Source organism: Heterocephalus glaber, unplaced genomic scaffold (genome assembly GCF_053883595.1).
Source record: "Heterocephalus glaber isolate CG9 unplaced genomic scaffold, H.glaber_assembly_v1.0 deba00001504, whole genome shotgun sequence".
Lineage (NCBI taxonomy): Eukaryota > Metazoa > Chordata > Mammalia > Rodentia > Bathyergidae > Heterocephalus > Heterocephalus glaber.
Window position 1 is genome coordinate 27,310,835 of NW_028258324.1, and position 26,659 is coordinate 27,337,493.

The 26,659-nt window shown below is 33.0% G+C and overlaps 1 protein-coding gene across 3 annotated transcripts in view; it reads left to right on the plus strand.

Moving 5' to 3' along the window:
* The window catches only part of Tsc22d2 (TSC22 domain family member 2), a 48,982-nt gene extending 22,750 nt beyond the window's left edge, over positions 1–26,232 (plus strand). For 2 of the 3 annotated variants that reach the window (XM_021253032.2, XM_004834448.4), the window contains 2 exons: positions 18,291–18,342; positions 19,502–26,232. In XM_021253032.2, the coding sequence (XP_021108691.1) occupies positions 18,291–18,342; positions 19,502–19,762 (313 nt within the window). In that variant the 3' untranslated portion in view covers positions 19,763–26,232. Of the gene's footprint in view, positions 1–2,229; positions 2,389–18,290; positions 18,343–19,501 lie in introns of all 3 variants that reach the window. The other variant, XR_002392562.2, reaches the window with a different exon arrangement.
* Positions 26,233–26,659: the final 427 nt, after the last annotated feature.

The following is a 26,659-nucleotide window of genomic DNA, read 5'->3' on the forward strand; positions in this document are numbered from 1 at the left end:
CCCCCTTTTCTCTGTTAAAAAATAATTTCTGACCATTCCAGAAGCAAGCAAGCATTTATCGTGGTTAACAATTTCTCAGAACAGTATAGTGAGCTTTTTTGAACAGCAGGGTGAAATTGTGCCCACCACTCAGTATTTTGTTTTACTGTGAATATAAATTTCTCATAAAAGAAAGTGAGCTAAATGATAAACATAAGCCTAGTTCTTGCTGAACTGTAAGAACTTCTGAATATCACATTCTCTATTAAATGGGATTTTTCCATTTCACAAATTGAAAAAGATTAAAATGATTAAAAAAACATAGGAAATGTTCCAAAGTTTTATATGCGTTGCCAAAGCGAGCACTGGAAATGTTCCAAAGTTGTGATAGCAATATTGTCAGTTTTTCAAGATTGATACATTAGTATCACTTTGTAAGTAAATACTGATTTTAGTAAAATTTCCAATTTTAAATGTTAAAGGATATCTAATTAATCTTCATTCATCTCTAAGTACTTTACCCAGTTTCATTTCAGATTTTTGGAATTTTGCCTTTTGAAATTTAATGATTGAAACCCTTCAGATATGACCCTTGTACTTGGTTACATCTAATTTTAAAGTGCATGCTCAGAAAAAATTAGAAATAGAAGTTTCATAATTTAAAATATACACAGCTCTTAGCCCTAGACTTAACATACAGTGGTATAATGCATATACCTTTAATTTTTTTTAAAATGCTCCATAATAAAACACTGATTTTGCTTTATATGGCTGGCTTAATTTTGTGTTACAAAGACTTTCAGGCATTTATAACAACAATGCTGTTTGCGGGCAGGCCCTTTAACAAAGGGTCCAGCAGTCTGACCTTTAAATGACCAGTTCATAAAAGCCTTTGCAAACAAGCAAATTACCAGCATTATTGATGCATATTTCAGGAAGCATCTGCTTTACTAAATGACTGCATGTTGTATCTTCTCATGGGAGCTATCCCACAAAAAAGTAAATCATTAAAAATAAATATTTTTAAGAATTGTGTTAGTATTTTGGTTGATAGGAGATAAGAATTACATGAAAACTTCCTGTAGACATTTGGTAGTATATTAATGAAATGACTACAACTTTAAACTGTTACTTACCTGATAGATATGGATTTTTGCCTTCACCAGGTGATTTTATTATAAGGCTGTATTTTTTAAAAAGACAAAATAAATTTGTATGAGTTTATTGAAGTCAAATGTGTTGTGAAATTACATTTGGAAAAGACCATGTATAAATAGAAAAGTTTAATTGAAAGTTAAAACCTATAACAGCATATTTGGATCAAATATCTTTTTAAGATAGCTGCAGAGTTTCCTTTACAATGCTGGCTTTGATTTTCTAGGCCTTGCACAAATTGATTTTCCTCTATAATGGCCTCTTTCTCTCTCCCATCCCTACTCCATTACATCATTTTATTTAGGAGTAAATTTAGGCAAAACTATGCCTATAAATATAGGTTGCCTTTTCTGTGGATTACTGGCGACTAAAAGTGTATATGTGGGCATTCTTATCAGACAAAATGTTATTAATGATACTACTCAGGGATTAAAATAGATACTGAAGTTTTCTGGTAAAAATTTTAATAAATGGTAGATGATATTCTTAAGTAATTTTTGCCATTATTAGCCCTCCCTATCCCCCATTTTCTTCCATGCCCATACTCAGATGAGCAGTAGGACCGCTGCTGAGTAGGATATATTATTATGTCAATTATGGACAACACATGACAAATTTATTCTTACCAGCATAATTGGGCATTGTGGAGACAGACAGAGATTTAAAAATTGAATGCTGTCTTAAGCATTTCAGTGATTCATATGGATTATTACTTATCTAGCCACCCGTGCTATAAGTCTAAAAATTCATAAATGAATGTAGACCAAATAGTAGAACTCAACTGCTATTCTGTAGGGCTACAAAACTGTCTATACAGGTTATATGGTGTTAAATCATAATTTCTGGATCATGATCTTAAACCTTCAGTTGGTTCCATTTCTACTTGACTCTTCATTAAAAGTATTCCTGATGGCCTAAAAATCCATGTTGAAATTTAAAGTTTGAAGTATCCAAATCAAATACGGAATTATTTTACATTTAACAGATAAAGTACAAAATATCAGTTGTGTGATCATGGTAAAACAAAAATTTTGCTATAAAAGATTTTTAAAGGCTATTTGATTAAAACACTTATTTACTTAAACTCTTTGCTAGAATTTTTTTTAGAATTCAGCATCGGAGGAGGAATGTGACATAATAATGATCGAAAGCCGAAAGTTTAAAAGTTGTGGTGCCCTCACATGGTTGGAGGGTTATTCTAGCTTCTAAGGACTGAATGTTGTCCACAAGAGTGTCTCATCAGGTCATAAATTGGTAAGACTTAATGGATTAGATTTTATGTATTATACCTGATGTTATTGTATTGAGATGACTATTTATGAACAAAATGAGCACATTGTATAACTAAGAGTATAGTATTAAATATAAGTTAAACTTGGAATTTTAAATACTTGGAGTATGTAATCTTTTCAGTCTCATGAGGCTCAAGGCCATATCTTTGCTGCGGTGTTTAATAAATACATCCATTTTAAAAGAAAGTGAAATCCTATGTTACAAATATTGCTATCGCGTCTGCTATAGATGCTTACAGCATAGTGAAGAGTCTCAGATATTTTCTAATTACTGTTCCAGGAGATATTTCAGAAATAATATATCTTCTTAAAAAATAACCATTTTCTTTATAAAATATAGTTTAATTGTATTGCTTTGGGGATTTTACTTTCTTGATACTAGATATTTTTCTTCTTAATATTTCTAAAATAAAACCAAAATTTTTTTCTCAGTTTTTTCATTGAGAACTAATAAAATGCAGTATCACATGAAAGTATTTTAGAAATTAATATACATTTTTGTATGCCCTGAAAATTAATTCCATTTGTAATTATATTCAGCTTAGAAAAAAATTTAATTCATTTTGTGTACTTTCTTATTTTTCTTTGTTTTATACAATTGTATTTTTTGGTGAGGGAGCAGGCTCTTAGACTTGTAGAATTTAGCTCATAATAAGATCTTAAAATCTTTAATCTGAAGATCATATAATACAGTAAGAAAAAGAGTCTGGGTTGTTTTATGTCCAACACATACAGTTGTAGAATGAATATTCTTATTAAAATATAGCACACATGCCCTGCAAGCCTTATCAAAAATTATTTGAGGTTACATATTTTCCAAAAGGTATGAGTTGGTAGCAACTAAACAGGCCACTCTTATCTATTTCCAACTTTACCTTTAAGCAGAGATGTACTATTCTCTCCCTTGTACAAATTCATACCCATTCTGTCTTTTGAATAATATTCTAAATTGTTTGTGATATGGTGTTCTGTAACTTCATGTTCATCATATTCTATAAACTTAAGTTTCTTAAAACTAGTAATTGCTATCATTGGTAGCCTGGAAGGAAATAAACTATTAATAATTGTTTCTTGTTTTATATACTTTTCTGTTTTCATTTTCTGTAATCTACGTAACACTGATAATCAGGAAAATAATTTTTAATTTCTATGGTGTAGAATATTCATATTTAATAGTAAGGGCTTCAGAGGACTATGAACTTTGTGGAATTTGAAGTAGAATATTTTTGTACTTTCATTTCTGTGAAAGGTCCAAAGCATTTGTCAGATTTTTCAAAAGTTACTATTAGCTAGTAAATGTTTTGTTTATAAAATGACAAGCCTTGTTAAGCACTTAAGTGGCTTATAAGAATCTTTTATCAAGTACATTGATCCTATTGATCTTTACAAATACTTACTCAAGACTCCCTTATTATAAGTTACCATTAGAATGATGGGATGGGACAAATCAGAACCTGCCTGCTTTTAGTTTAGGAATTTGATACTGTCATTGGCTGTATTTAAGTGTTGGTTGGATTTCTCCACGAAATAGTTGTGTTTTTTGCTACAGAATAATTACACATTATTGGGCACTGTACTATTTTTGGCACATCATCTTATTTAATATTCAGAAGTCATGATTATATAGGTGCTATCAATATCCTTAGTTTACAGAGAAGGAAATAAAAAACTTAGAGAAGTTAAGTAACTTGATGAAGTCATATAGCCATTGAATGATGATAGAGTTAGAATTGAAGTCTGGCTTTCTAACTGGCATATGAGCTCTCAATCAGTGTGCTGGTTACAGAGTAACCCAAGAAAACTTTAAGGATAAGTTAAAGGACACTCTTAGATTGTTTGAATCTGTGGTTACATAAATTTGATTTGCTTTGAAAATAAGTAGCAATGGATCATCTTCTCTTACAAAAATCATCTTTTGAAGCATTTAACAAAAGTTTTAAGTTATTGTCCTAAATTATTTCTTATATTAGCAAGTAAATTCTGTTCAAATTTAATGCTTATGATTATAAGCAAATGCATTTGTAGTCTATATACATATATTTTTTTAAAAGAAAAGTCTTGGTGCTCATTAGAATAATATTGTATTAAGTGTAACCATTAAAGAGCTTGCCCTGTAATACTTAAGATTTATAAATAGCAAACACTAAGAGATATTTTAAAAAGATTCTCTAACTACAAATGATTCTTGGGATAAGGGGGAACTATCATATGTAAAACTCTCTACCCTACTCAGTGCTTCGTGAGAATTTCTCACTTGCCCTTAGTAGTGAATAATTCTATTGAGAAACTTTTACGCCTACTTTTAAAGTATTAGGCAAATTTTATTGGTACATGAATTTTTTATTCATATACTTTTGGTTGTTTAATTTTACTTTCAGATGAGCTTCAGACCTTAGTCTTTTCCCTGTTTTTAAGTGTTTACAAGAAAATTCCTCTGTGTTTAAATATTGCTTGACGTTAAATCCACATACTGCTTTAAAACAAGAACAAGTTAAAAAACCTTAAGAATTTGTTGAATTGACACTGCAGATCATATCAATTATAAACTAGTTCTTTATTGGCATGGTTAGAAATGTATATACAACTTCATAGGTCATCAGAATATGGAAATTCTAAGAGTTTTATTTTTGATAATACATTTATACCTCCAACTTCTTTAGTAGCAATATATGTGCTCTCTCAAAATTAAGTTTGGACAGTAGAATAAGAACAATCACACCTAATCCAAGTTTTTAACACAGTTATTATTTTAGTGCTTACATATTCCCTTCCAGATTTTGAGTGTATAAAGATATATATGTTAATATGAAATTGTAGTTGATAAGTAGCTTTTCAATAGTTTTTAAACTATGCAATTAAAAACTAAAGCTAATACTGACATTAATAAATTTTGAATTTTGGACTGATATTTGATTGACATCTGATACTATCCTTTTCCGTTTTTCTTCCTGCCTCACAGATAGTTTCTTCTCAGACCCTCAAGCATTTCCTTCTTTCTGTCATCCTAAATATTGGAATCCTCAGGATGCTGTCTGGACTCTCCTATTTTCTTGATTCTATTAAGATGATGTGGACTGGTGCCTCCACCCTGTGACATTTCTTCTTGCATTCAAATTCCTTTCATTTCTCATCACAAAGGGGTTCAGAGTTCTCAGCCTTGGTTGGTGGATTTTTCCTTAGAACCTAATTAATGATTGTTTGGAAACTCCCGCAGTTTCTCAAAAACCGCAGATAACCTCCACAGTTTTTGTTTTTGTTTTTGTTTTTGTTTTGGTCAGGAGGTTTGCAAGTAGCGTTATTCAGTTCTCCTTACTGCTGATTGGCTGGTGCCCTGTAACCATCTCAGGCTGTTGCATCAGCATTCCTGCATTGTAATGGGTCACTGTATAGTGTGTACCTATCTGTAGTGTTCTCTTTCTTCTTCTTAAAGCCCTAAAATCCATGTGATGCCATCAAAATGCCCTGCACCAGGGCCAGGGATTTAGCTCAGTGGTTCTGCCGCTTGCCTCACAAGCACAAGGAACCGAGTTCAATCCTTGGTACCAAAAAAAAAAAAAAAATGCCCTGCACCTTCTAAGGCTTAATACGATATTTTATTAAATTAAATTATGTAACTGTGGGAGACATAGCATATTTAGGGTTTAAATATAAAAATAGGCATTTTTCTGACCATATCTGAAATTCAGTTTTTCACAATTTGTAGCTGTTCTAAGAACATAACCCCTGAAAATTTCAGGGGTCCAGTATATTGCTGGTGTACCTACTGAGTATTTCTTCAGCTTGTTCATCTCTCTCACCCCGATACAGGCTACTATCCTTTTTTGTATAGAAGTGCAATGACCTTCTATTATTTGAATTTTTCTAATGTAATTAACTATATCTACTGTTCTTTTCACTTTTCACTTTTTATTTTTGGTTTTTTTCTTCTCTACCAAGCTGTTGCATTTTCTCTAATACACTTTATTTTCCTGACCCTAGATACTGATTATTTGCTCCTGAAACACTCTTGCTGTAGCTTGGCAGTTGCCATACCCATAAATTGTATACCTTCTGCTTTAAACTGTAAGCTAATAAACTCGGGATATATTTTAAATACATTAAAATCTCTCTAGGATGTAGCATCACAAAATTTGGTATCTGCAAAGAGTGTCAGACAATTACAGACAAGAGTCTTATGTAGAAACCAGATCACCTACTTCCTAAGTCAGTGTTTCATGATATTTAGGGTTTAGCCACCATACCTTAGTAGTACAAAGTATATAGGTAACATATTACTTGCTTACCATCTGCTAGACACTCATGCTTTATTTCACTGAATCCTAATACTGGTCCTGTTATTCTTTAGAGAGGCTGAATAAAGAGGCTGCCTAAGTCCTATCTTAAACGTGATGGAGTTGTAATTCAAACCTTGGTATGACTTTAGATCTAAAGCCCTTTTATTCATTACCACCTCTCAGCTTATCCTTTGATCCTAGAGTTATAACTTTGAGTTGGAAGTGACTTTAGTGGTCATTTATTAAAAACCACTTGTACCCCACTCGAATCATGTCTACAGTGGACCTTCCAAGTTGTGATGTACCATTTGACACCACCAGTGATGTTTACCTTGGAGTCCTGGGGGTTTTTTTTCTTTTTTTACTTCATATCCTTTCTGTACAACAGAGAATCTTAAAATTTGAAGCAGGAAAATTAGATACTTAACACCACTTGAAGCAAATGAAAGGATATTTGTTATACTACAAATTCTGTGGAAATACAGAACTAGATACATTCTCTTGCTATCTGTTAATGGTCATATAAGCCATCTGAGGTAATACAAATGTGTTCTAAAGGTTTTTTCCAAAAACAGATAAGGAGACATTACTTAGTAACGTACAGATTTTGAAGATATCTTCCCCATTTCTTAATTTTTATTGATTGTAGTGATGATCCGAGGACTTCAGGGGATACTTTTATTTATGCTTGCTCTGATCCACCATTATAAAAAATGCAGTACACATAGCTCAAGCTTAAAGGTATGGCAGTTTGGCCTGTCTTCATCTGACCTGACCAAACCTGCAAGCTTTAGGTCTTTTGTTTCTTTCACTTCCCTTTAGATTCAGTTCTGATTGAATGGCAAGTAAGATTGAGCAGTTAAGAGGACTTATAGATAGGTATTTATAAAATATGATTTTATAATTAAGACTTTCACTAGATTTATAAATGATTTCTAAGTTTTATCTTTATCAAGATTTTTATCCAAAAGATCATTTAGTTTTTAAAAGTTAGTTTTATTTCCCATTGAAGTCTTCTGTCATCAAGAGGATCAGTATATGGAACTGCCAGGTTTCACTGGTATAATTTTTTATTTACTTGAATTACCTGTGTCATAGAGAAACCACTGTACTTTCTTCTTGTTTAATAAAACCACAACAACAACAAAAATGCCTTTTGGCTTTTTGTTTAAGCTGCCTTTACCAAGAAGAAAAAAGTTTCTTGACATCAGCCCATTTTTACTATATGCCAATGACAGCATTCTATTAGTTTCTAAAATTTAAATAGCTAGTTAACTTCTCATATCACTGTCCTAGCATACTAAGAACTAATAACATCAGCTTATGCACAGGTTATAAAATGTAACTTATGGGCTGAGCATGTAACTCAGTGGGAGATCACTTGCGTAGCATGCATAAGGCCCTGAATTCAATCCCTAGGACCATATAAATAAATAAATAATTTAAAAATTTAAAACTAATTAGATAATATATTAAATATTGTAAGTTATACTGTTTTTCTTTGAATAATATGTTCAATATTATAGATGAAGTTTTATAATAAGTAGACCCTGATGAATACTTCTATTTTAAAGATTTAATTCAAGAGGTAAGAGTTGATGAGGGCTGGGGATTTAGCTCAGTGGTTCTGGCGCCTGCCGCGCAAGGTCCCAAGTTCGATCCCAAGTACCAAAAAAAAAAAAATAAGTTGATGAAGACAACATAAAAATTATGGAAGAATCAGAGGGCTGAATACTATTGATAAGCGCAGTCCCCATCATCCTCCTCTTCTCACCTTTCAACTGTGAGCCCCTTATCTTTTGCATCACCCTTGCGGTATATTTTCATTATGATAGAGCAGTATCTTTTTATACCCATGCCTTCAGTAACACCAAAGAGGCTGTGTGTTTCCAAAAAAAACAAAAAGGTAGAAAACTTATGTCCTTATGGGATTAAAAATATTCTTTTGCATTTCATCTATTTTTAAAAGTTGACAAAGAAAAAAAGAGGACTGAAGAGAATGTAGGTGAGACATACCACATCAGATCACAGTGTTATCTCTGGACTATAAATAAATTTAATAAATTTCAGGTCATGATGTAAGTGAAGAATTCATCATAAAAGATTTTACACAAACTGATGTGTACAAACTTGTAAAATTCTTATTTACTGTTAGATAGATAATTATTACCTAGAATTCAAAGACTTGGATCTAGATTGAAATGAGAAAAAGTTGTTAAAAACTTTTTGCTACTGACACTGTGTCTATTGAATACAATCTGCTAGAGTGAAAAAGTTCTTATAACTCTTCAGATCTTTATCTTGGTGCTGTTTTATATTTTTCTTTATTTGACACCAGAATCTCTTTTTTTAATTAGCCAATTCTAAAGCAGTGACTCACTAAGATAGTAAGTGCTTTAAAAGCAAAGCAACACTTCATCCCAGTGTTTTTGTTTGCTTCTAATAATATTGATTGTTGAAATTTCATGTAACTTAAAGGAAGCCTGAGACACTTTCAATTAAATACTTTTTTTGGAAATTTCTGTGTTGAATTAAATTAATTACGTGGGCTTTGGAAAAAATTCCCACAGTAAGTTAAGAATTTTATTCTAAGCAATGAAACTTTGAGAGCCTAAAGAGGATCAGTAAATTATATTAATGTTCAATAAACAGGAATGCCATGTTTAATGACCTTATTGAAAATTTAAATCTCAAGTCAAAAATTAGTCTTTAACATTAGACTAAGTACCAAAAACCATATATATTTATTATAACAGGATTAATTCTTTTGGGTGAGATATAACTACAAAATGTGTTTTATAATACATAATTGGTTTTTATTTATACCTCACTGCCTCAGGAGCTCAACTCTTTTCATTTGTAACTTACATTACACTGGAAAAGTAGATCTTATAAAGTGTCAAAGTCCAAATTGATCCAAATAATAGAACTAATTGAGGTATAAGTTTACTATTATAAAGAGCCTCCCATAATCCTGACAATAGTCCTTTAAGTTAGATACAACTGCAACCTCATTTTACAAATGAGGCTGAGACTGGTTTCAATATATATTAACTTGTGAGAGTCACCCCACTACTTATGAGAGTTACCCCACTAGTAAATGGGTAGAGTTCAGATTTAAAAACAGACTACTGCTGAGAGGCAAGCTCTTTATGTCCCAGAATGTCTGACAGCAGTGTGAAGTAGAACCCAAAAGGGATGTAAACCAAGTGGTAGTAAACTGACCAGACACCTTTACTCTTCAGGGCATATATTCACAATGCTGTCTTTATATTTGTTGAAGATAATTGTTCAGAACTAAGTCAATATAAACTTTTTAACTGTCTCAACTGTAAAACATTGATCTATTAAAAGTAAAATAAAGATAAAATTTTTCCCAATATTGTGTTCATTTCTTTAAGGAGTGATGATCTTCAGTCTAAATGAGAAGCAATTGTCAATTTAAAAATCTCATGATAGGGCCTGGGATGTAGCTAAGTGATGCCATGCCCGCCTGGCAAGTGCAAGGTCCTGAGTTCAATCCCCAGTACCAAAAAAACCCAAAAAACCCTCATCATACTCGTATTCTTCTGGGTTTAACCCTACATTGAAATAGTCCCTTGAAAACTTTCATTTTGTTACTATCCCTAAACTTTGAGAACAGATTAGGAAGAGATGTAAAGTAGCAAAGCAGAATTATTTAATAACCTAGAAACAAAATTGATTTTCTGTTATGTAACCCTGATAAATTTTACTTTATCAAGAATTAGACTTTCTAGGGCTGGGGATTTAGCTCAATGGTTCCGCTGCCTGCATTACAACTGCAAGGTCCGGAAATCAGTCCCCGGTACCAAAAAAAAAAGAATTAGACTTTCTCTATACCTTCAAGAAATAGATATAAATGAAAATATTAGCTGTAAAATGATGAAATTATTGATGTGCTCTTTACTGGTATTTGGCTGTTGGTATACAAAGAGACAGTCTTGTTTTTCCTTTAGTCAATCTTCATTGTAGAAATGAGATTTGAGAGAATTTGTTCAAGAATGGCTGTTTAAACCAGGAATGGTGGCACACATTTGTTATCCCAGAATTCTGGGAGCCTGAGACAAGGGGATCACGAGTTTAAGCCCAGTGAGGGCAACTTAGTGATGTAACAAGATCTGTCTCAAAATTTTAAAAAAAAATTTTTTTCAAAGAGCTGGACATGTAGTCCAGTGCTATAATCCCCAGTAATGGAAGAAAAAAGAAAACGAAACAAAACAAACCGTTTAGTTGAAAGAAATAATATTTAGAATGTTTGAGAAAGAGGAAGCAAATGTGAGGCCATTAGATAAAAGGAATAAATAGTATTCCTAAAGAGTTTTTTCCCAAGCTCATCTTATTCCATAACTCTTGACAGATTGGTTTTTTCCAGTATTTTGGCCCCACTTATTGCTTTACTCTGCATTCTCTCACCTCCATGCTAGGCGTTAAATCCAGGATCTCATACATCCTAGGCAAATGCTTTACTACTAAGCTCCAGCTCTTTGTATTTTTTTTATTTTTGAGAGAGGGTCAGAGGGTCTTACTAAGTTGCCTGTGGTAGCCTAACACTTGGCGTAATCTTCCTCTCTCAGGTTCCCAAGTAGCTGGGATTACAGGGGTATACCATCATGCCTGCCATCTTCTCACTGTTTAAATAACTTTGTCTTCTCCAATAATTTGAGCCATCTGCCATCTCCTGACCAACTCTTAAATCTAGACTTTTATGCCAGAGACTGTTCTGGAGTTCTACAGACCTATTTTCTGCAATATTTCTGTATTTCTCACTGGGATCCACATTTCAAACAAAACTTAAGTTTCTCATACAGTTAATTTTTCATAAACCATGAAAATTTCTCATATAACGTGGATGAAAATAATATTTCCTCTTAATCAAGGAAAGGAATGCTATTACTAACCTTTTAAAGGAGACTTGATTTCTTCTGTAAAGTAGCTATTAATCATAGTTCTTTCCCTAAAAGGCTTTTTCTTCATTTGCTATCTTTTTCTTAACCCAGCTGAAGTTATTTAAACTCTAATGTATTTTTAATATATTAAGAATTTGGGGGGTTGGGGATTTAGCCCAGTGGTGCCACACCTGCCTCGCAAGCGCGAGGTCCTGAGTTTGATCACGAGTACCAGAAAAAAAAATTTTTGTTGTTGGATTTATCTCTCCTTAATTCCTCTTCAGGGAAAGAAGAGGACCCTTTAAAAGTCAGTATTGAAAATACAGATTTTTTTTTTTTTTTTACTAGAGTAAGATTTACTTCAATCACTAAATTCTGATGTTTTTTGAAGCTGGTTAACCATCAGTTTCTAGCAGATGAAAGGAATGGTTTTAGAATATACATTCCACTTTATTCCTTTCTAGTGTAATTATATTATTTATTTTTTGTTGGGTGTTATGTACTAGAAATCAGTTGGAAAAATTTGAACTCCTTTCTAATGCCTCTTCCCTTTTTTTTTCTTTGAGGTACCAGTGTATGTCTCAGTACCAGTCTAAGTATAGGTAATTGTCAATAGTATACTATTTTCCTGGTCTTCAAGAAATAAGTACTTCAGCATTGTAGTGTCATATTTTAAATTTGGGTTTAGACCCCTTGGTATGTATCCTTCACTTCCCATTAATATGCTGTCATCAGATTACCCAGTTGCTGCTATGTAAACAGTACAGTGAAATCTCTTTCAAGAAAGCCTATTCTAATTGTAAGTACTCTACCCCTTTCTCACACTCTTATTTCAGTATGACTCAGAGGAAGAAAATAATCTTTTCATCCTGCCAATTTATCCTGAGTAGATAGGATTCCATGGTCTAGTAACATTTAAGTGTTTAATTTGAAATAACAGGCTATTAATTAACCTTTTCAGGTTATTTGGAATGTTTTGATTGTAATAGTGATACTGCTGTGCAGATTTTACTTGTCAGTCTTCAATTTTTCCAAACTGAATTCTTGTATCTTTAACTTTGATGTTTTAAATAGAAGGAATTTTAGTTCAGCCATCTTTCACATTAAGTTTCTTGTAGAAAAATCTGTAAGAAAAAAGTAATTACTGTATATCAGAATTTTACTGACAGTCTCGGGATGATTCCCTCAAAATAGTTTAACTTAGAAATATACAAAAAGTAATCTCAATTTTTATCTGCACCTTCTTTGGAATGCATTTTTAATGTAATGTTTTTATTGTGTACATTTATGTAGCCTATTGTCAGATACCACAGATTTTTACTACTTAATAGATTAACTTTGAATAAATAGAAATAACTGTACTAGGAGATGTAAACATTGGTACCTTATTCTTGGGTGGTTATAATTGGCTGTAAATCAAGGATATGAGTTTTATTAATCACAAATATCACTTATGTTGATTGTAGAATTTTAAAATAATTCCTAGAGAAAGTAGACTTGGCACGTCTTTCCTCCCTTCTCCCTTTTGTTTCTTCTTGTTACTTTTCCTGCCTGCCATTTTTTCATGTCTTGTGTTTACATTGTATAAGTACATAATGACTCCTTCATGGGTCATTTTCATTTTGTAATGTGTTTTTCAGTATTCTCCAACATGGAGTGATGAAAGTATATGGTGAATGTTTAAAAATGTTTTAATTATTACATTAAGACACTTTGTCATTAATCCCCTTCAGAATACTCTCCGTCACTTTTAATACACATACTCTCATTCTTGTTACTCTCTGAAACAGTTCTGAAAATCCTCTTTAATGAGTGCCTGTTTACATGTTGTTATAAACACAGTTAATGCTGCTACCAAGTGCCAACCAACAGAGACCATACTCTTTAAGTGAGATAAACGGGACACAAATGTTTAAATACCACGTTGTTTCTCGGATGTGAGAAACCAAAAGTGGAAGTAAGGACCAAAATGTGTAATTGATATTGGGAAAATGGAAGAAATGTTCAAATGAGGAGGACAAAGGAGGGGGGAGGAGGGAAGAAAAGACAAGACAAGAAAAAAAGAGAATAGAAGAAAAACATGGAAACAATTTTTGTAAATGAGGGGAAGAGGGGTTGAAGGGAGGGAGAAAATGGGAAAAAAAGAAGCAAAGTGTATCATGTACAGGTCCAAATTCCCTATGATGAATGTTATTATTATGTATATCTAAAATGTACCAATAAATGTTTTGCTTCAAAAAAAAAAGCATGGAAGTCAGGGCCGTAAACACATTTCTATGTGCCCTCATCCACCTTATTCATCAGATCTGACACCATGTGATTTCTAGCTCTTTCCTAAAGCCAAAATGACTGTGAAAGGTAAATGTTTTTAATCGGTTCAGAATATTGAGGCAGCCACAACAACTCACCTAAAGACACAAAAGAGAACTTAGAACTGCTTCAGAAAGTGGAAAGAACAATGGGATAAGTTTAAAGCAAGGGCAAGTATTTTGAAGAGGATTAATGGCAATGTGTCTTTTATTATAATACAGTTTTTTTAAGAAAATTAACATTCACCATAGTATTTTTCAGTTGTACCATGAAATCTTGCTTCCATTTCTGTCCTGCATTTGCCTATCTTCCCATATAACCACATTCTTAGTTTGTGTGTGTATTCTTTCACAGTTTAGTTATGTACATACACAAGCAAATACGATATACATTATTTTTTATACACTGTTCCTATCTCAATACATAAAAAAGGATCTTCATAGTTTTTTATAGATATATATTTCAATTGAATGGACAGCTATACCACCATTCATTTAACCAGTTCCCTGTTGATAGAAGCCTTGGTGTTAAAAACAGTGCTGTAATGAGTAATAACTTTCCCACATATATACATATCTATAGAATAAATTCAGGTATAGGATTGATGGTTCAAAGAGTAAATAAAGACAGGTGCAGTGGTGTATACCTGTAATCCCAGCACTCTAGGAGATTGAAGCAGGGGGATCACAAATTTGAACCCAGCCTAGGCAGTTTGGCACTTAGGGAGATGCTGTTTCCAAAAAAAAAAAAAAACACCAGTATAGATAAATAGATATAGAAAGGGAGGGAAAGGCATCTGTGTTGGAAAATGGTATTATATATAGATTTAATCTGTATTTTTATTATGATTAAAATATTTTATTTATGCCTTATGAACCATCAGTGTGAATTCTCATTTTTCTTTTGGGCTTCTGGCCTTACCAACTTCCAGAAATACTTTATATTTTAGGGGATTATTCAAGAAGTTTTTGATTTTTCTAAATTTTCAGGAGTATAGTTAACAGATAAGCCTTTCCCACTTTAATAATGAAATTATTATTCTTATGGGGTTTTTAAAAATTCCTTTCATACAAAACAGTATAGTCAACTTTGGACAAAAGGGTAAGTCTGAGGTAGGAAAGGAACTTTGCACCGATTGCATACATTTCTACAAATACTCTGAATTTTTTACCATATCAATCTTTTTAATAAGCATTCTATTTTGAAATAATTGTAGGTTCACAAGAAACAGCCTGTGCACTCTTCATCTAATTTCCCCAACAAGAAAACATAATTACATGATGCATACACTGTTAACCAGGAAGTTGACATTATAGTACAGTCCACATGTACCCTTTTTCCTTTCTAAACTTTTATTTTTTCTGGCCAGGAATTTGACTTAAATTAATAATATGAATATAAAATATATAAGGGTATTGGTGAACAAAGTTTTTGTGAAAGATGCAAATACCAAACATTACATAATTTAGTTTAGCTTTTAATATTTTCTTAAAGCTTTAGTCACACCCTTGTAAGACTGGTTTCTTTAAACCTGCTTGGTTTGAGTGACAGCTTTTAAATCACTTATGTTACTACTAATCTTCATGGGGCATTTTTGTGGGGTTCTTTGGTTATGAAATTTAGAAGGTTATTTGTTGTACATTAGTAGAGTTTATGGTCAGTAATCAGAATACATAAAATTTTTAGTTCTTAGCCTAATTTACTGTTAACTTCATCTAATATTTTATTAACTATAGAGGTTTGCATTTGGCCAAAGATAATTCTATATTGATTTTAGACTCTTTTGAAAGGAGAATTGTTATTTGCACTTAAATGTAGTATTAAGTTGTATTTTTTTAGTTCCCTCTTACATAAGAGTGGTGAATTTTTTAAAAATTACACAGTAAGTCCCCAACTTAAAAATATTCAAGTCACGAGCTTTCACAGGTGTACTGTATAAGATACAACTCACTTTATCGGATTACAAATGAATCTGACTTAACGAAACTTGTTTGTAAATTGGGGACTTACTGTATTTAACCTTTATAGGCTTGCTAAACTGTAGATTTATTGGATTTACTTGTAATCAGCAACTTAGTGTCTTAATTTATGCTCTAAAAGTCAAACAAGCCTAGGTATGGTGGTGCACACTGGTGGTCCAGGCACTTAGAAGGCTGAAGCAGGAGTATCACCATGAATTTAAGGCTAGCCTGAACTACAGTGAGACTTTGTTCCTAAAAAAAAAAAATGTATTTCCTAGAGAATAGGCAAAATATTATCTCTTATTTGGGGAATTAGGGAATGAAGATTGTAGATGATTAACTGGAAACATTAGAAGGGTCTTTGAGTAAAACAATGTAATTTTTTTTTTAGTTTTCTACTTAGAGATACATACAATTTTAAGATATCTTTAGCTTTCTAACAAACTAGTTCTTGCCAAATAGGCAGATTATACTGACTGTATACTGTTCAAAGATCACTGAACAAGTGCTTTTTCTAAGAAGTTGACTCCCATATTCTCAGAGCTGAACTTCTTTTGGGAATGTGCTAGATAAGATAAATGGCATGTTATGAACATGGTTTTAATCTTTGGATCCGTATTTATGGTTTCACAACTGACATTTAATGCTTAAAGCACTCTTCATCATTTGTACAACTCAGTATTTATTTTAGGTCATAATACATACTGTAGTTGATTTTTTTCCACATTCTTACTGTTACGGAAGAAAAGGTGTGTGTTTTCATGTTAGGTCTGGGTAAGAATCTTGTTCTTGGTATTGGCCTCAGTTTGTTCATTTGTAAAATGAGAATGTTCTTCAGGCCTGTGTTCTCAGGAGCATAGTGTGTGTCTGCCATAAAGTGGACATTCATTTATATTTTCCTCAACTTTGTTGCTTTGTTAATTGGCATTTTTATAGGGGGGAGGACAGAAGACAAAGTAGTCAAAATATGTCCACTGGGAAAAGGAAAAGACATTTGGACTGTTCTTAATTTAGACAAGTAGCTATGAAGTTGCTACAAAAAAACAAATAAGTTTTCATGAAAAGAGATTTCTTAAAATGTGAAATCAAGTTACATTACCCTTCACTGATTTAAACTTGTGAAGTGGATGTTCTTATCTGGCCTTGTGTCTTCTCATTGAGGTTTCAAGTGATCTTTTGTGATAATAGTAAGATCTGGGAGGAAAAGGTGTGGGAGGGAGCCATCTGGGATAAATTTAAAAAGAACAGCATGAAAAGACAACCTGTCTCACTGCTGCATTGATATTGTGAGTTTTGCTTTTTCCTATAATATGATTGTAATTGGATTTATTTTAAATGCTAAATTCAAGCTTATTTGGTTTTTTTGGAGGAAATTATTTAAATTTAGTTACAATCTAAAAGGCACTACTGCATTGACCAGGATATTTCTATTTCTTATATAACATTGAGTGTCTTCTTCTGTTAAAACAGTAAGGTATCAGGTTTTCCTTTGCAAAAATAATTTTTTAAAAAACCTAGTTCTGTTTTTCAGAATTTATAAAAGCACCAACAAGAGGATATAGACTCTTGCTTACTTACTCTTACTACTCAGTGCATGGGAGAAAACATGAACCACCAATTATATATTAAACTTTCTGATAATATACAAATGCTAAGGTGATACTTAAATCTAGGATGTACTTAGTGAATTGACTACTTTCAGTTATTTTCAGGAAAAACTAAGCCAAAAGCTTTATTACATGATTTTTGTCATCAAGTAATCTACAATTAAAGTATGTCCGTCTCCCAAAATATTGAATCCCTTAATAAGCCCTGCCAAAAGTTTTAGAAGCCATTTCTATAAGATGTTAAAATATGAAATGTGTAAAAGGAAAGTCATCATCTGAGTTTTAATGAAATAACCACTAGGATTTCTACATGAAAGGCAAATCAAATATATAGTTGGTTAATGAAGCTTAAGAAATGAGAGGGTTGGGGCCGGGTATTTATTAGCTCAGTGGTTCCACCACCTGCCTCACAAGCGCAAGGTCCCGAGTTCAATCCCCGGTACCAAAAAAAAAAAAGAAATGAGAAAGTGCTGGTCATTCAAAATGTATCCCTTTCAGAATACTAAGGGAGGAACACCGGAGTAAAATTGGGATTTACTTTTAAAGTAGCATACATATGTCCATTTTATGCAAATTATAAATGTTAGACCTACAAACATTTTTAGAAGTCATCCATTTACTAAAACCTGCATTTTAAAAGTTAGAGGTCGGAATACTGAAATTGTGAGAATAACTTAATAAGCTGTTTTAAATTATCATATTTGTTTTTAAGTAAAACAGATGTTTTCTACAATATTTTTAAGAGTTGAAAGGCAGATTCAATGTTTTTTAGAATAACTTAATGAAATATTCTAATTTTTTCCAGTGCATCTGGGGGAGGTGGTGTAGCCATTGACAACAAAATAGAACAAGCAATGGTAAGTAAAAGCTTATAGTCCTCTCATTTCATAGATTGTTGGTGGTATGAAGCACTTTTCTTTTTTTTTTTTCTGGTACCTGGTATCAAACTCAGGACCTTGTGTTTGCAAGGCAGGTGCTGGCGCCACTGAGCTACATCCTTGGCCCAAGCACTTTGTTTTTATCAATTCTGAATACCAAGTGCCTAATTCCTTTAAACAAAGTTGACCAGATTATATTTTTTGATGATGAGATTTAGTCGGAGATTCCTAGAACATTGAGAATTTTTAGTCTGGAAGTGTCATTTGAGTGTTTTTCCCATTTGAATATCTCACATTTTATGCATTGCCATTGATACAGGCCTGTTGGAGTAGCCATATGTGATTAAAGCAGTATGTTCTCAGTGGAGCATCAACATCCTCTATCCTCTGGTCATTGCAAGTGTTGCCTCATTGAGCTCCAATCATTAGGCTTGTTTCTAGTTCTTGTTTCCCTGTTGCTGTCAATTTTTTTGTTCCCTTAAAAATATTTTGTTCATATTACATAAAATACTGACTTAAGGTTATTTAAAGTATAAATAAGCTATAAGGACTTTCATTCTCAAACTATGAGAAAAAAGTAAATCAGACTTTCAAGTTGAAGTTACAGGTCATTTTATCTCTAAAATCGAGCCATGACTAATTTCATTACCAGAGACCTTTCCATTGGAATATTAGAGTATCACTGCTATGTTCTCTAGCTGTAAAAATCTAAAAATGTCCTTTTAAGCTTTTATTATTTTTAATTCTAAGTTTAACCTTTTTAGACTGGGATCTTGCTATATTGCCCAGGCTGGTCTTGAACTCTGGATTCCTCCAACCCCCACCCCACTGGCAGCAAGGATTACAGGCATCAACCACTATGTTAGGAGCTTCTAGGTTTATAATTGACCATTTAGGGAGGAAATATTTTGGGGGAAATCATTTTAAACTTTGAAAATTCTGGACTTGCTGCTATAGGTGGAAACTAGATTTTTCCCACCCATCTCCCATAAGTCAGAATATAGCAGAAACATTAAAAGCAAGAGCAGAAATCTAATATAAAACACCTTGTGCTTATAAGGCACAGAGTAGACTAGAATCAAGTAGCTCCACCTTTCCCTTTCATTCTTCTTGACATTCCTAATTTTCTTTTTCACAGGATCTGGTGAAAAGCCATTTGATGTATGCAGTAAGAGAAGAAGTGGAAGTTCTAAAGGAACAAATAAAAGAATTAGTTGAAAGAAACTCTTTACTTGAACGAGAAAATGCACTGTTAAAATCTCTTTCAAACAATGATCAGTTATCCCAACTCCCAGCCCAACAGGCCAATCCTGGTAGCACTTCTCAACAGCAAGCAGTGATAGCACAGCCTCCACAGCCAACGCAACCTCCACAGCAGCCGAATGTCTCCTCTGCATAAAGCTTTCTTAAGCCTCATTAAGGGAAAAAAACAGAAAGCAATCTATCCTTGTGTGCCACTGGTGTTCTTTTCCTCCACTTTATACGAAAGCAAGTTAGCCATGCTTTGGTTGTGTGTTTGGCCTTTTCAGTATTAGACAATCATTCTACAAGAGCTTTTCCTCCAAGATGTCATGCAGCACTGTTGACATCCAGTTCTATGTCAGCAGTACACAAGGAGAATAATAGATGGGGTTTATTAAAGCAAGCAAAGTCTGCATTTTACCTGATGCGCATGAGTGGGGTCTCTAAGCATTTTGGTGGCTCTCCCATGTTTCCTATTACCCATGGATTTACCTTGAGCCTTCTTCCCATCATATTATAAATAACAGTTCATCTAAAGAGCCACTTTTCTTTCAATATCAGTAACATTTGCCTACATAAGTTTTCATTTATTTGTGTTTTATTTATTACAGGGCTGCTATTTTCATAATGTACATGAACAATGTCACAGAACTTTTAATTTTTTGAATAATTATAAGTATCAGTAAAGGAATTAAAAGACAGGATTGTGTTTAATTGATAAAACGTTTAGGCAATAATTGAACAAAAGAATCCTGGCATATTTCTAACACTAATGGCAATTTACCTTTGGTATTTATTTTCAGTAGTAAAGACCCAGCTTGAATGTAAATTTTGTATAGTGTAAGTATGAATAACGTAGTGCAGCTGTACAGGTAGTCACCAGTTATTGTGATATAATAAATAATTGGGCTATTTTGATGAAGAAAACCTTGTTCATTTGTTTCTACTTTCTAATAGAGAAATTGCCACGATTCCTCTGCTTTTCAACATTTCGTATGACTTTTTTTTTTCCAAGTGGGAATAAAAAGCTGTGAAATTGTTCAACCTACTTTGTAACCAAAGAAGCAAAGCTGTGTAATGGAGTTTTGGTTTTTTGTTTTTTTTTTTTTATAATGCACATTCTTTATGTATTTTTATTTAGTGTTTTTCTTGGTCACAATTTTCTTTGCTGTCTAGCATGATCTGCATGACCTATAATCTTTGAACCACTTTCGTACCTCATGTTTTTATCCAGCACTCTTATTGTAATATGTACTAGTCTGTGAACAATGTCAAATAAAAAAGAACGAACAGGTAGTATGGTGGAGCTGAGCTAGTGTACAATACACTAGTTGTATAAAAACAAAAATGAAGTGAGCCATCTTTTGTTCATTTAAAATGGTGTTTTGAATTTCATATGCAGAAAACGTTTTGTTACATTGCAGATTTTAATGTATTTAATAAATGCAACATGCAGATTAAGTGCAGTGTATACTGAGTATTTAAATTAAAATGTACATTTCATAAATACAGTTTCAAGAGAAAGCATCATTTTGTGTATACTAACACATTAAGTGTATGTCAGAAATTGATGTATAAATATATTTTAACACATTTTCTGAAATTAAACTGCAGTTTTGTTGAAATATTTGGCTCTATATGTGTTCAAAATCTGACTAGATTTGTATTTTCACAGTTCAAAATATTCCTTAAATGAAAACCTATGTTATTAATGACAGTGATAGTCCTTAAATTTTTAAAGTGAAATAACTTAAAGAATGCAAGAATAGTGAGCAATATTTATACTCAATATTCATATTATGTTAATGATATAAGTAGGAAATCCTTGTCTACCAAAACTTTTACTTGAATTCAGAAAGGTGCCTGTAGAATTAACATGTGCTATATCTAGCCAGCTAGCTAATCAGGAGCTAATGAGAAACAGTAGTTATCTCTCCGAGTAAAAGAGGGTAAGTGTTCTTTATCTATTTGAAGTAAAAACTTAATCAGGTTAACCACAAACAAAAGTCATAAAATTGAGTTGTACATTGGATTACCAAATATTTTATATGCTAGTTATGCTGCAGGATATACTGTCCAGTGAACAAAATTCTAATAACATTAGAAACATTTAAAAGACCTAAATATACAGTATAGGCTTAAATAACTCTTAGGATGTGGGTTGAGATTCTAGAGCCACCATAGGTGAAACAATGCAAAACTTTGTGATGGAATGATGTAATATCAGATTCCTAGGTATACCCTTCCAGTCCTACCAATGTGATACTTGATGCAAAAAAAAACCCAACAACTAATATTAGAAAAGGGTCGCAGGACTCAATGGTAGAATATTCCCTGTCATGCACAAGACCACCCTGTATTTAATTCTCAGCAGAGCAAAAAAAAGGGGATATAATTTCTGTGAAAATAAGATTTGATTCTGGGGTTAGAAAAACATTTCATAAACATAGTTACCAAGGAAGAGATTAATATTTGTCAAGGATTAAACTAATTGTAATTACTTTTACTTATATATTTTAAAAATAGAAAAGGAGAGAAAATAGTTGAATGTGCTTTCTAAGGGTTTAATCTCTAGTAACTTAAATCCAAATTAATATTTTTAACAAATTGTTATGTCTTTGAAATAGAGGGCTTAATGTTGTAAGGCAGGTTTTCCTGTGTTCTCCAGAAAATAATTTGGCAATATATATTAAAGCCTTAACTACTAATAAACTTCAGTTTAATGACACTATGCTCATGGTGTCGTGTTCCAAAAATGCGGAGTTAATTGTGCTTGTCCTCTGCTTAACCTCTCCTTACCCTAGAATTCAGATACCCCTTATCTGCCATCCCCCACCCCCCACCCCGAAAAGCTTTGGAAAGAAGTAGTTACATCCAAGCCTAGACTCATGAGGCACACCCAGCACTCCAAAGTCAGGAACAAAGGTGGAAAAGCTGTTATGTTTGTATTTGGAAATGTTAAACATTCCCCCAATGGATTAGTCCTTTCAAGGTCTTAATTTCCATTATATCTTGGAGTTTTAGAGTCTGTTGCTTCAAATAGAATATTAACTGAAATCCCAATGTGGGGGCAGTCTTGAATGTTATCTAATTTTCTCAGTGCAATTCCTGTAGTCCAAGGTGCTACATAAGGTTGCTGTTGGTTTATTTTAGCTAACCAGAAAATCACAGGTAGACATAGGTACAGTTTTCTGATACTGTAATATGTGTACAATTTTTAAACCTAGGTTTTAAGAAAATTCATTTTAGGTAGTTCCAGTATATGTAATCTTTTCAGCTTGCCATACCCCAAAAAACAAAAATGTAAGGAGTTGGAAGAATTAAGAATTAAAGTCACTTTAAATTTAAATGAAGCTATCTAGCAGGTTCTTTGTGGCATGACTCAGTTCTCTTCAGAAATCCTGTTAAAGTGACAAAGTCCAATCTAAGGATGCAGTTTAAGGATATACAAAAGCCAACTAATATAATGCAGCAGGAAATACAGTCCAGGAGAGCTTTGTGGGGCAGCTATCTGAAAAGGTGACATCTGTGTCTTGAAGGTTATAACAAGCCAATGGGAAGAGCATTCCAAGTACAAAGAAAACAGCACTGGAAAACTCGAAGGAGGGCATAAACAAGGCTCATTAAAACAGCCACAATTGCACAGGACACAGACAATGCCTCACCTCAGCAAGAATGATTTATGATCTTAAGTAATGGGATATTGTGCTCAATTGTAGTGGCAGATGGGAAGTAGATTGAAGGGCTGAAACGAATCAGAAGTAATTTAGACTAGATGACAGTAATCCAGAAAAGGCAAAGTTAGTCAATTTTGTGAAGCACGTGAAGTTTGTCTTGGGTCTATCTGTACCATTTTTCAATAAATGTTCCATTCCCAATATCAGATGCCCTGTTTTCTTGACCTGTCAAAAAAAATTAAGAAACCTCAACTCTTGTACATGAAAGCTTGAGTTGCCTTTTATGTCTAAAAGTCATGTATCTGAAACTGAAAAGTCTTTTTTCCTGTTAAAGGAATTACAAGAATTTAACTAAAGGATGGAGGAAATCAAGAAGCCTTGGTCACTTTATGCCTTTGTAAATTCAGCCCTAAAAGTAAACTTTAATCCTTTTATAGTAACAACAATTACCATGATTTCAAAAGTTTTCCTTAAAAGCTGTACCTTGCATCCTGCAAAGGGTAATACAATACTGGCCCCACTGCAAGTTCCCGTCAGAATAGTTTGTTCTCAGCTTCAGCTTTTCATTCTTTGACATAGGTCAATCCAGCAACTTCTTTCTTCAGAATAAAATTTGCTTATGCAAAACTGGACCTTTTCTCCCACTTCATACCTCAAGCTTCATAATAATCTCCGTTTTCTAGCAATAGTAATTGTTCATTATTTTGTGGCTTATGTTTGTATCTATTTACCCTGTTTTGAAATTCCTTAATACATCCCTGTCTCTCATATTTCTATAATAAGGCACAGAATGTCTATACCAAGATCTGTATACATGCATTCCCTTTGTACGTGGTAGGATTAAGTGCTATGTCACCGTTTCCCTAGTGGGGTAAAATAGGTATGACATGCTATTTTCAGAGATTAAAATGCTAAAGGGAAGCACTATACAAGAAATTAGCCAGTTTGAGGAATTTTCCCATAACCTAATGTCGCAGAACCAGATTAAGTTTACAGACTAAGCCATAGTTACCCCCTTTGAAAGAGGGAATGGAAAAGGTGTGCTGACTTAGAAAAATAACAATTTTAAAGCAAGGAAAATGCCATTCTTCAGCTTTCCCATGCACAAAGTTGATGTCTTTTCATTTCAATCTTTTGCATACCTGCAGTATTTTCGTGTAACAACTGTAAAATACTCTTGCCCAGTACAAAAGTGTTTTCCGTATCATACTTCTTGCTATCATTGCACAGGCAAGCAACTCATCTATAGATAGATCAAACCTGAGGAAGTCCTTTCCCACTCTACAGCACTACGTAATATCAGGTCAGTGTCTAGTTCCAGTTTTCCTACTTTAAAATATACAAATATCTATCACTTGATCAAATAGCAGATTACACAGAAAAATAAAATTCTACAAAGTGGCAAATGAAGTTTTGGAGAAATTTGGGTTTATTTTTTTATTTTATGGAAATGTTGAAATACAATTCAATTCTATTTCAGTCTAGGTGCTGCACCCTGTACTATGTCTGTTAGGGGACAGAAAGTTGACTGGGGTATGATTTGTGCCCTCCAGGAGTTCATAGTTCAGTGTCAAAGTAAAAACTGAAGTGCCGTATTATTTATTCAGAGTAAATGTCATAGTTTGTGGACCTCATATCATTTGTTAAATTAGAGGTTCATGTAAATCAACAGTGATATTGCCATGTCATGTGAAACTTTTTGCAGTTGCCCAGAGACAACTTTAAATCACCAAAAAGCTTTAGCATCAAATAACATTTGTAGAAACGGGAACTGCCAAAAATGTTCTCTACCTTGAGCCTGTAAGGTGTCCCGTAAAAAAGAAACCAATCTGAGAGAAGTTTACACATTTTTTCATACTCTTAAGTTTATAGATAATGGAACTGATTTGAATCTAGACTAGAATTTGTGTGTTATAAATTATCTATTGTATCATAAGCAACACATTCATCTTGACTGATAAAATCAGCTACCATTCAGTGAACCAAGTTAAGAGTCACTCCGGTGCCTAATGCCAAAAATAAGTCTCTGATAGAACTGAGAAATAAATATTGAGTGATGATAAACATGACACTTCAATAGGGAAAGAATTAGTCAACAAATAGTATTGAGAGCATAACATTTAGGAAAAAATAAATTTAGATCTCTTACAAAAATTAATTCCAGCTAAATTACCAGTGAATCATCTACTTTTGGATCACATACTCTTAGAAATTGAAAGCTATGAAAATGCTTTCATAAACAAAAGTTTTACAATAGGTTATGAAGAGATGCTGAACCTTAGCAAAATAAGGAAAACATGAAAACCCAAGAAACCAGCAGATCCAATTGGCATATATATACATTGTTGGTGAGTGCACAAGTAGGCACCACCGCTTTTAAAAGCAACTGGGTAATATCCATTAAAATTTAAAATTCATACACCTGTGACCCAACAATTCCAATTTTTAATATATACCCTAAGGAAACACATGTGAATTCACAAGGTAGCTTGTACAATAATGTCATTTGTACCTTTGCTTGTTATAGTATAAAATTGGAAAAACAAAATACTCATCAAAAAGATGTGATATACATTATAAAATATTAAGTATCAATGAAAACCCATGAGTCCTACATGTGCAGAAATGGAACGATGTCTAGGATACAATGTTTGTAAAAGGTTGGGGGGATTGAAGGGCAATACCTGTAATACATATGATACCATTGATGTTAAAATATGTGCCACACACATGCACACACAAATACTGTATAGTATACTTCTACAAGTACATATTCATGTACCACATAAATATAGAAAGAAGGTCTGGAAGATACTAACCAAACTGTTAACAGTAGTTTGGTGGTATGCATTAGCTTTAAATGTAATGTTTGATGTTTTGGAATATGCATTCATGTATTGTTTGTGTAATGCCAAATTAATAAATTAGAAATAAAAGAAAATAGTGTTTTCTTCTTGTTTGCTGCTAATATTCCCATGGTGCTCTGGGTATCACCATCTTAGGTCTTCTCCCTTCCCCAGGAATATTTTTTCCTGTCTCCCCCATTTCTTCTACTTCACCATTTCTTCTGACTTCTTCAGCCTCACTCAATGATAAGTAACCTTTCCCCCTTACTGAAAATGTGTTCTCTCCACTTGCTTCTTCAGCTACCTCCTCTTCTTTGCCACTTTTCCCCCTTTCACTCACTGTTCATCTCAGTGCAGACTGACTTTGGCTGTCACTGCACTACTGAAAATATTCTTGTCAAGGTCACCAGGGATCACTTTGCTGCTAATTCTATCCCATACATTTCAGTTCTTATCATACTGAACTGTTGAACATAATTTATGTTACTGTAATTATTGTAGGAAATTGTAGCTCATTTTGCTCTTTTTAAT